General features: G+C 46.8%; 1 protein-coding gene and 1 long non-coding RNA gene across 3 annotated transcripts in view; one reads left to right on the forward strand and one right to left on the reverse strand.

The window, feature by feature from the left end:
- The window catches only part of TP63 (tumor protein p63), a 102,866-nt gene extending 99,981 nt beyond the window's left edge, over positions 1-2,885 (reverse strand). Inside the window, exon 1 of one of the 2 annotated variants that reach the window (XM_027685714.1) lies at positions 2,736-2,885. In XM_027685714.1, the coding sequence (XP_027541515.1) occupies positions 2,736-2,797 (62 nt within the window). In that variant the 5' untranslated portion in view covers positions 2,798-2,885. The remainder of the gene's footprint in view (positions 1-2,735) is intronic. The other variant, XM_027685715.1, reaches the window with a different exon arrangement.
- A 3,989-nt stretch (positions 2,886-6,874) lies between these two features.
- LOC113968927 lies at positions 6,875-10,855 on the forward strand. Its single transcript, XR_003534678.1, has 4 exons — positions 6,875-6,957; positions 7,738-7,827; positions 8,416-8,605; positions 10,460-10,855. It is a non-coding gene; the product is annotated as an uncharacterized LOC113968927 (long non-coding RNA).
- The last annotated feature ends 508 nt before the right edge of the window (positions 10,856-11,363 follow it).

Genomic DNA, 11,363 nt, shown 5'->3' on the forward strand with positions numbered 1-11,363 from the left:
AATTAATAGCCTAAGTGAGGGAGCTGGGCTGTTGAGAGAGAAGCTGGAGTGGCCTAAACAATCACAGACAGCACAGATTCGAGCCACCCAGCTATTTTTCCTCATCTGTGGCACTGAATTACTGTGTTGTTTGGATATACCATTTCTCAGTGGCCTGTGAAATGATAGGCATTAAGCATATGAGCATCATAATGGCACAATAGCTAATGCTGCTCGGTGTGATCTGTGTTCACCTCTTGACAGAGGAAATCTTTTATCTGTGTCCCACATTGCCTGCCTGCCAGACACCCCCAAACTGAAGAGATTAATAGATGAAGCAACAGCAGAGGGTAAATTCAAAGCCAAAAATCTTTGAGCTAACTGGGATTTATAACTGCTTCCCCCTCCACACCGAACTACGGGGAAATATGTGTGACACCCTCCCCGCAATTTGACAGGGTTCCACACACTTTTCACTATTGGGTTTTTTTTGCAAGCATGCCTCAGCTCAACGTTATCTGTTTGCTGGTTAGATAATTACTAGATGTAATTTTAAAGTTGCAGAGAAGCACACTGGTATTAGCTAAATAAAGTACTTTGACCACATCAAAGCAGAAGTGTTTCAAACTCTGTAAAATAAATGCAATTCTGAAACTATTGAATTTTGTTAAAGCAGTCAGAGAAATGTCACTCAGCACATCATGAATAACCAAGCAATGGAGCTTAAAGCTGAAGACTGTTTATGTCTTCAAACTGAGAAAAGTATCTCTGGGACCAGCTTTCAGCTGATTTTGACCTGTGGCAGAGCACAGTCACTTATAATTGGACAAATGCCACTCTTGGCTCATGTAAACAGACATGCATAACAGCTGAGACATGTTGTTACTCTAAGCTACATCTTGAACAGGTTTTATGACTGAGGGGTGTCACAAACTCTATCTGTCCTGAGGCTTCCCACACTGCAGTGTTCACTTAAAAACTCATCATGCTGCTAAGGCGTGTGGCGAGGAGCAGTATTTCTGCTGAAAGGCCTGACTTGCTGAATGAGGCAGATTTGAAGGGGTGAAAGGCCCATTAAAAAAATTCTGCAGAATACAGCCAAGGGATTTTTTCCCCCCCTTTAATTCCTATTCCACCTGAATGTTTTTGCCTGAGCTGCAGCACCAATTTTCTGAACCTGTTATTTGACCTGAGTTGGGATGTGACTGTCAGGAGGGGTTGGTACTTTGCATCGCATCTTCATGCTTTCTAATTTAATTTTTCCCCCCCCCTTTTTTTTTTTCTTCATTTTCTGTTTTGGAATTTGCCTGGCTGTGGTTTCCAGCTGAGGAAACTTATTAATCTGCTAAAGACTCCACTGCTGCCAGCCTGAATCCACCTTCCCGGATGGACACTGCCTTTGTACTGCTCTTCTCCTGGCTGCAGGCACATCCCCATCGGGATCAGCAGGGCTGAGTGGATTTGCAGGAGATCAGAGCGTGGCTGCATGTGCCTGGCCAGCCCTGGGGCTCATGTTGTGGAAGGTCTCGCCAGGGAATCCAATACCCCGCCGGCTTCGTTCCATCTTCCTCTGCCACGGCAGCACGGCCAAGGACCGTGCGCTATTTCCCAGCTCTGCTCCTTCCCCTCTGCTGGCCCCCAAATGCGGCCCCTCCTCGCTGCCAGGTCTCCACACTCCTCCCCAGGACCTTCGCACAGCAGTGGCACCAGGCACCCAGCGGATTAAGCAGGGGATAAAAGCCCCCACAAACCTTGTAACAAGTCACGATAGTGGGGGAGAAAAATAGAGATCACAAAGCTGCCTGCAATGCCAAGGGCTGGGTGATGGTGGCCAAGCCCTTTCTTCAACAGAGAGCTATGCATCGTGAGTAGCCTTCCCCAGCACCCTGCAGAGGATGCAGAGTTAATAGTTAACTCTTCCAGGGATTGAATGTCTTCGTGAGACACCAGCCAGGGCTTTTACAAAACACAGACAGAAACTAGTCTTAAAACAGCTCAACAAGTGACTGCGCTCAGAGGATTTCACCTCTCCGAACTTTATGACTGGAAAAATACCATCTACATGTCATTTACATGCTTAAATATAGTATCTTCTGCTGGTGGAAACAAACAAACCGACAATGTGATACTGTGACACCTCGTGCGGACATGCTCTTTTATCTGCTGGAAAGTTATAAAACTCGGCGTAACAACAAAGCTAAAATAAGAGTGGTTGGCAGGCTCTGAGGCTGGCTGTTAGACAGAAGGAAAAAATATTCCTGGAAAATTACTTGCTCTTAGAAGGCAGCTTTTTATTTCTCTGTATATTTTAAATTTTTTATTTATCCTTTAAATACCAAAATCTCAGAGCTTAATAGTTAAGCTCATATTATCTCCAGGAGCTTTTTCATTTAAAGAAACAAATAAGCACACTGTAGAAAGCTAAAGCAATTCCTGTACTACCCAGAGCACAGAGTAACCTTCTGCTCCAAAACACAAGGGAAGATACTATCAGCCTTCATGTTATTTATCATACTTTTTTCCCCTCTAATGCCAAAGAGGAAAAGCGGATATCATAAACGGATGCCTATAATTAAACAGTAACCTGTTAGAAAGCCAAAAATAATAATAAGCTCCATTGAGCATGAAGAGAGCGGCACATTTTTTCCGCATGCAGCCCAGCTGCCACCGGCCGATAGCAGAAAAGTTAACAATTACACAAGACACTCAGATCAAACCTGCGATAGGAGAGAGTTACGTCACGCTCAGAGACTCACCGCTGGATGCAGGGATCAGGGTAGTACTGCAAGGTGGTGAAAGGTGCTGGTTCAAAATTCATTTCCTTTTGAGCCCCTCTTTGGGGACAAACCAAAATAAAATAAATAAATAGTTATAAAGCCAGCAGGCTAAAAGCAATAAGGTCAAGTGGTACACGAGGTACAACTTTAGAGATTTATTTTACACTTGCGAATGGGTGGGATCTCCTGGGGACTTGGCCAATGGGATTCATCAAGTGACACGAGCATCACCACCACTCCCTCCTCGCCAGCTGGGCATCTTCTGCACGGATATTTTCCCCTCCTCTCAACATCCTTAATAAACTTTGGTGCGCGCTGGCCACACTTGTTGTTGGGAGCTCATCTGGGGCTTCTCTGAACTTCTGATCTCACCGGTCATTGGTTGCCTTCCCGCCTGACTTCACAGTTTAATTTTGGCAGCCCTTGCAATTTTTCAAACTGCTGTGGCCGCTGGTCATCCTCGTCTCCAGATGGCTGGAGTTTCCTCTGCTGGGTGCAGCACCCGTGCTGAATTTCATCGTACTTTAAAAGCTCTCCTTGTCAACTCTGTGGCTGGTACCTGCATATAGTTGCCTGGGGAATTTTTCAGACTCTCTCACACCACAGTTCAAACAGCCTGTTGTGGTCACAGTTTCAAAAGCTGAATGACAAAATATGGGGAAATTCCTCGATTAAAATTAACTCTGAACTTTTGCTCTTCTCCCTCCCCTTCCTGCTCTCCTCCCTGCAAGAAAACTATCAGACATAATTGTTAATGTTTCCCTCTATAGATTTTTGCCATTTTTCTCTGAAAAAGTTGAGATGACATAGAAATCTTTCATTGCTCTGGTGTTCTGTAAATAATATATACATTTTCATAATTAAAACACCCCCAATATTTTCTTGAGGAGAAAATAAAAGAAAGTAGAAATCACATCTTTTTCAGCCACTAAAGCCTAAAGAAATGAGAGCAAAGTGAAGTCCACCAAAACAAAGTACCAAAGAGGAAAAGCAGATCTGATTTTCCTGAATGAACATGAAAGCAAGAAGGGATAGCTTTAATTCTCTCCCCACCACCTCCTTTTCTTTTTTTCCTCTGTCTTTTGAGTCATACAGAAAATCATTCAGAAAAGCAACCTGTTTTGTCCCCCTGTTTTTTGCCCCACCATGACTTATCCAAATAGTACTGGCTGTAAACCTATCCTGGTTTTGTGGGTTTGGAGAATGAATGAAATATGAATCAGGAGCTAAATTAAAATGGATTCCAGTAGGAAAAAAATAGCATCCACATATCTGTGCACCAGTGGGATTGCATCTTCAAGCAGACCTATACGTTTGTGTGCATGAAGAGAAGTGTAAGGGGCTGCCCTACAACTCACCTATATTTTGTGCCAATGTCAGCACAAATGCCAGCCTCCCAAGCAAAAACCAGCAACCTTCCGAGACAGCAGCAATTGCCTCTTATTTTTTTTCCCTCTGTGTTTTCCTTGTAGGAAATTTTTGTTCGAAGAATGTCACGTGGAAACATTTTCTTTGCTGCCTGTGCCAGGGTGGCAGGGGAGCTATTTCAGTCTTGACATTCTCCACCCACACTCAGCCTGATAGTTCCTAACATCTGTGAATTGTGAATCCTGTAAACTTGCAGGGCTGATCCCCGGCCAAGCCTAAGCAGCTTTCGCTAAGTGGCATTTGCCAAGGAAGAGAGGCTGGAAGTGAAGGATGTGTTTATTAACTGAAGTTAATAAACCCTCACTGCTGGACACTGATTCCTCTGCCTTGCCTGTGGAAGATCAGTAATGTGAAACACCTTCCCTCTCTTAGGCTGAACCCCAGAATAAACACCAAACCTTGTAGCCTGCGTCACTGGGGAAGAAGTGTGAGAATCTTCAAACCAGAACCTACAAGGAAGGGGAGAGGAGGAATCACACAGGGCTTGCACACACACAAAGCAGCCCAGGGAGCACGGCTGCAGAGGGCTGCATCCCTTTCCACTGCTGAAATCAGTGCTGTGCTGACCCCTGAGCAGCTGCCTCTCCTGATGCAGCAAATACTCCAGGGAATGGGCAAGGAGGGCCAGACAAAGTCATGGTCCACACTCCTAGCCTGGCTCTGGTCTAGGCTTTGAGCATACACCCTTAACCAAAGACATGGCAGGCAAATCCTCTCCATGCACAAACCATTTGATCAAGAGCTTGCATTCATGTTCTCTTGCTTCAATACTTGGTTTCAATATGCACCTGTGGATATGGATAACCAACCTGCTGGGGAGGAGCATCAATCAGCCGGCTGGGCTCTGGATACACTGCTGAGACCCCATGCTTACTCCTGGAGAAACACCAGAACCTTGTTGGATTTCTTCCACCATGCCTGTGGTGGGATTAGCTGTTACATCTCCAAGCTTGGCTTCATGGAAAGGTGGTCATGCATTGTGTGCTCCTCCAACAGCCTGGAAAAGTTTGTCTTTCCTGACAGATTTCAGCCTAAAAGACAAAAGAAGTGCTATGAGATAGATGCTGTTCTTGTGAAATCCTGCTCTACCTACTTCTCCACGGGAGCTGGAGAAGAGTCTTCCCCAGCATGCCCTGACTGCCAGGGCCAACACACTGGGAGCAGGGAAAGGCTCAATCATTCCCAGCTGGAGATAGACCCACTTTGGTTTTGGCCAGTCTTCTCACCTGGCACATGCCCAGATCACACATACCAAGGGCTTTGTGAAGTACAACTGGCAGCTCCTGCAATTGATGCTGCTGGGCTGGCCTCTGCCTCCGAGGGTGAAGTTGGCCTCTGGTTTTACTCCCTTAGCTCTGCACAGCAGAGTACCCCTTGGTATCCCAGACAGTAAATACAGGTCTGTTACAGCCCAAACCATCAATCCTGTGATTCTTGGTTTTAGTGCTGAACACATCTAGCAGCACCGCAGTCAAGAAGAGGTAGTTAGTCTCCATCTAGCAATTCACACCAAAAGAATAACTTTTCCAAAAAAAAAAAAAAACCACTTAATTTTAAAAAGCAGAACCACATAATTTTGATGAGAAATAGTTGCTTGGAGCAGGGCTCTCTTCTCACTCACAAGACACTGATGAGAGGGGTTTATAGCAAGGACATTTCCATAAAAACTTCAAACGGGGCCACCAACTGCCCAAGACCTGTACCAGTCCTCATACTTGGGACTGGACATGTTCAAATTCCTTATGGATTGGTTTGTTTTGGCAGTGCACACAGCACCTGGCTGCTTTTCCCAGAGGACTGGACATTTTCAGCCTCCCACAGAGATCTGGATGTGTTCTGAGATAGCTCAGAAGGTCTATCTTTTGCTTTTTCCAACTGGAAAACAGAACCATGGAAACCCACTGGCAGCAGTGCACAAAAGCCCCCTGCAAAAGCCAGCAAGTCTTCCGATTTCTCTTTTCCAATCCAAAGTTCCTTCCTCCCTGCTGCTCACAGCCAACATTTAGCTGTGGGTTGATTGACCATGAATTTAGGCAGAGATATTCACCCTTGCAGTTAGGTTGCACCCGGCTCCTCTCAGCTGCAAGGTGCTCCTTTGTCCACAGTGGGAACACAAGCCACAGGGTGTGTGTGTGTGTGAGCTGACAATACCCCATGCATAGCTGGAAGGCTCTCAGGGCTCAGTGGTATTTGGCCAACTTCATTTGCACTGCCTTAAAGAAAATCTACTGGAAGATGGAGGCCAAAATGTTCAAGAGCTGGAGATTTCAGAGGGGATCTAAGTGGGTACATGAGGACTAGAAAACTTCTTAATTTAGGAAGAAATTCTTTACTGTGGGGGTGGTGAGGCACTGGAACAGGTTGCCCAGAGAAGCTGTGGCTGCCCCATCCCTGGAAGTGTTCAAGGACAGGCTGGATGGAGCTCTGAGCAACCTGGTCTAGTGGAAGGTGTCCCTGCCCACAGCAGAGTGGTTGGAACTAGATGATCTTTAAGGTCACTTCCAACCCAAACCTTTTTATGATCAAAGCAGCCTGGAGTGCAGGCAAGGGGGAGCTTCTTGCAGTAGCAGACCTCAAAGGTAGTCAGCTGGCAAGGGGGCTGCTTGTGATATCCTCAGTGTTCACTGCCCTTCCACGGAGGCTTCCGTGCTGGTAGTGAGTGTGATGCTGATCTCACAGCTACAGGCACGTGTCCTGCAGAAGTAGGGCGGAAGCCAGGGTGTCAGGGTTCTGTCTGGACAGCGGATTTACAGCCAAGCCCCTAGTGCTTGTGGTGAGCAGGCAGCACGGGGCTATGCGGAGGAAGCATGTGTGTAGGTGGGCAGGAATGCAGGGCATCGCTCCGCCACTGCTGCTTCCACGTCTGGGAGAGAAAAACAGCCAGGGAAACAGCTGTGGACTACTCTCCCATTACCCCTCCATGCACCCTCTCTCTGGCTTCGATTTGAGCTGTCACTGAAATGACCACGAGATTATCTTTTAGCAGAGGCAAACATTTATATCCTTGGGAGGAGACTGCTGGGGATTTATAATGGTCTACCCACCACCACCCAGGTCAGTGCCAGGATGCCTTTGTGCAGCTCCCGTCCTGAAAAGGGAGAAAGGGAGGGGCACAGTTTCTTGGCATCTCTGCGGCTCCAGTACTGGTCTATGGGTCCAAGGACCTTTGAACAACTTGGAGCCAAGGAAGACAGAGAGATGCCAGCTTTCCTCTGAGCCACCTTTTCAACTGCTGGTTTCAGGATTTGCCTGAAATCAGCCCCACCCTTTACATCAGGGGATGAAACATTTCATTCACAGCTTGGGGTTTCCAGGGGAGTGGTTGTGGTTGTTTTAATTTTTTTTTAAAGTTAAAATTAATTTCTTTTAAGAGCAAGAAGTCTGTGGGATATTTGAGGATTTTTTGTTAGAAAAAGTTGAAGAGAAGGAAATAATTCCCTCCTACCAGCAATAAAATGTTTTTAGCTTGGCTGTCCAAGGGAACAGAAACAAACGTCAGTGTACCTTTTGAGCACACTTTCCAATTTGAACTAAATATTATGGATGTTTAAAGGTCTCAAAGGAATTAAGGTTTTAGGAATTTCATAAACAGAAGCAAGCAGAGGAAAGACAATTCTTCAGTAACTCCAGTGAAGGGAAAGAGGTAACAGGAGTATGACCCTCACAGGCTTTGGAGAATCTACACAAATGCTCGATGGTGGGAAAAGCTTCCTTAAGAATTCAGATTTTGCCTCCAGCCAATCTCTGATCCTACTGCTCCAGAAGTGTCAGATTTCTGGCTTTTGGCTCATACAAGCCTTCCCCCTCACCTTCCATACTGAGAGACAAGGGACAGGGAGAACAGCAAATTAAAAAATAAATTCATAAATAAAAATACCACAATTTTACACACAATCCGGCCCATCTACCCAGCATCTTTTATCCCTAGTGCAAAAAAAAAAGCAGTAAAAAAGGGCACTCATTCCCCAGCCCCTCCATGCTGGCACTGACCTGCCTGTGGAGCACAGACCTGCTGGTGGGGGCCTGAGGGGCAGAGCCCAGGCAACAGCTCCAGGACAACACTGTGCAACATCTGTGATCAAGGTCATGCTTGGTCACCGATGGCCAAGTCTGGGCCCAGCACTGGTGACAACTCAGTGAACAAGCAGTCCAGCAAAACCCTATAGGCACATCTAAAGAGATGATGACAAAGGTGTGTTAATGTACTGCTCTCCATATCCTTCTCCTCAAGCTAATTCTGAACATCTCAGTGCTAACAACTGTGGACTTTAAAATACACACCGGCTTCAAATTGCCATCTGCATGTGAGTACCACACACCTGGAGCTCTGCACAACCCTCATGCTGGCCATCAACTTTTTATGTGGAGTTAGGAAGAAACAAAGGAGGTGTCACTGTTCCAGCCCTGCCCAACAGCACAAGGTAAACTGCTTTCAGAGCTGTCTGGTTGCCTTTGGTGTCTCCTCTATCACATCTGTAATGTCAGAGCATCATCCACTCACGGTAAAGGACAGTATAGTTTGGGGATTTCCTTTGCAGGGGTAAGGAATGGTTTCATGAGACACAAACCACTTCTTGAGTATTTGTCCCCAGGACCTTGTCTCAACAGGAGCTCAGATGACAGGGACTGTAGGACTGACTACCTCACAACAGACAAGCTGAAGTCTTCCATGTTCTCACCCCTCACCATCACCTACTTTGTAGTCTTTGTCAGGACATGCTGTAGTTCTGTGCTTGAGAAACCCTGAAACTATTAATATTTTCAAGTCACCCAGAACAGCTACAACAGGAGTTTCCCACTGCTTCCCTTCCTGCTCCAACCTCACAGCTTACAGCAAAACACTTTTTACTTTTCTCCAGTTCTCCCACATGTTTATGGAGACTTCCAGCTCCCACAGGACACTTAGTGGTATCCCTTGTTTTCTCCACGCTTTCCCATCTTCCAGGTCCCAGGGCAGAGACTGGTGCTAGGAGGAAGCCCAGAGCACCCATCTCAGCAGGTTAATTGGGTTGTGCTCTGGGCTTCCCACTAGTGCCAATTCTGTGTGTTTCCGTGGGATCACTCCAAGTCAAAAAGCCTGCCTGAGGCTGCCTTCCCTTCTAATTCCCCAGCCTCTTTATCTCACTGACCCCCCACCAAGATCCTCAGAGTTATAGTTTTCTTCATCACAGTCTGATGGTAAAGCCTCAGTACAGCTATGGATGTCCCCTCTTCCGGAGACATTCCCACCACTGAGGGCCACACTGGGTCTTTTTTCTCCAGAAATGGGGAGCAGTGGGAGGTTTTGCCCCTTTTTTTCACATAGCGGGAAGGAGAGGATAAAAGAGCAGACTTGAAGCTGAACATGCATTTTAGAAGCTGGAGTCTCCATTTTCTCATGATTGAGAAGTCATCAAAAAAAATTAACTGTAAGGGTAATACCATCATCAAAGAGAAGATATGAACACTGGAGAGGTTTCTTTTCACTGTTACTAAAAAAGAGGGCTCTTCTGTGTATGAAGAGGGAGCAAAAGGAACCAGGTCTGAGGCCAAAACTGGAATTTTGCTCCATCTCCCTGGACAAGCCTGATGGTTATTCATGCACATGTGAAGAAGGTAAAACACAGAGAGCAGCGATTATAGTGATAAACCAGAAACAAGGTCAGAAGGAGGCTCTCTTCCAGCAATGCCCTGACCCCAAGAGAGCCTGCCCTGTCCTCAAGAGCTTAGCAGGACACTGTGCAACTCCCACAGGAAACTTCCACCACCTGAGGTGGGGAGGGAGTGACAGACCTGTGGGGCAGAGGGAAATTCCCTCCCTGATGCCAGTGCAGCTGCACCACCGTCTCCAGGCGTTCCTGAGACATAGCGGGGCCACAGCCTGGGCTAAAGTGGGGCTGGAAGCCTGAGCACTCCAGGACAGGTGGCAACACCCTGCTGTGGGGTCAGGATTGCATATCAAAGGGTTGTCAGGAGCTGTGTAGGTGGAAGGCTTGGCCTCCTTGTACAGCTGCCACACAACATGTCTGGCATTCTGGTGAGAACCTTGTCGCAAATACACACAGTGTCATCACACCCGGTGGGGTCAAGCCCAGGTTGGGGACAGAAACCTCAGTGACCACATCCCTGTGGGTGAAAGCCCGCCCCAGCTCTGCTGTGCAGCGCAGTGGGTGGCAGAGGAGGACAGGACCAGGAGCTCTCTGCAATTTCTCTTCAGTTTTTAACGCAGGCTCTCGCTCATCGTCTCACCACAGTCCCATCCTAGAGTTTTCCCACGCTCTGCTCTTATCTCCCAGGTGTTCACATCAGAAGCCATAGAGATTGGTGCATGGACTTCAAGGATATCAGCTTCTGAAGTGCTGGTGACAGGCAGCAGCACCAGCCCAGCAGCAAATGAAAGAAGAGGTTTGCTCTACGTGAAGTAAGGCAAAAGCTTTTCTGAATCAAGTTGTCTGTAGAGAGATTCACTCAGAGAGAAAATTCCTTGCAAGGATGGCATATCCTGTCAGCCTCAATGGAAGACACAGAAAATGCAGTAGACTGAGATTATTGCTGTGTCACTCATCTTTCACTCCCTCTAACTTTTCCTGGTGAGTCAGAGCTGAGTTGCATGTCGTGTTGCTGCTATCAACCCTGCTGTTCCTGCTGTTTCCCATCTGCACACTCCACACAAGCAGAAACCTCTCTGTCCTTTTGGCAGCTTCAGAAAAGAAATCATCAATGCAAAAGCATCGGTCTCAAAAGAATTTATTCTTTCTAAACAGGATACAACAAAAACTCACTGCTTGGCTGGCAGAGCTCTAGTTCCCAGCATTAAGGCTATGTCTCTCCTGCAATCCAAGGTGCAAGCACAGCTCCTGCAGGCATACCTGAACTAATGGGATTAAAGCCAGTTCAAGAACAGTAGCAATTAAAACAAAAATCCCTAAAGCATTAACCACTAGCAATGGAAGCCCTGGTTGCAAACCTGCACATCCTCTGCTAAAGCCTGCACTTCCACACCTCCCCAGCCAGCAGTACCCAGCTCACCATTAACATGGGTGTGTTCACATAGCTAATAATTTCCCTCCTGACTGTGCTGGAGATACAGCCCAAGAATGCCTGCATTGAGGGGCACAGAGGTTCTTATCCTGCCTTACAGCTTGAAAAACAGTAAGGAAAGGACATGCTCAGCTCTGCTAGTCAGTCCGTCCTCCTCAG

Source organism: Neopelma chrysocephalum, unplaced genomic scaffold (genome assembly GCF_003984885.1).
Source record: "Neopelma chrysocephalum unplaced genomic scaffold, ASM398488v2 Primary Assembly neopelma1_69, whole genome shotgun sequence".
Lineage (NCBI taxonomy): Eukaryota > Metazoa > Chordata > Aves > Passeriformes > Pipridae > Neopelma > Neopelma chrysocephalum.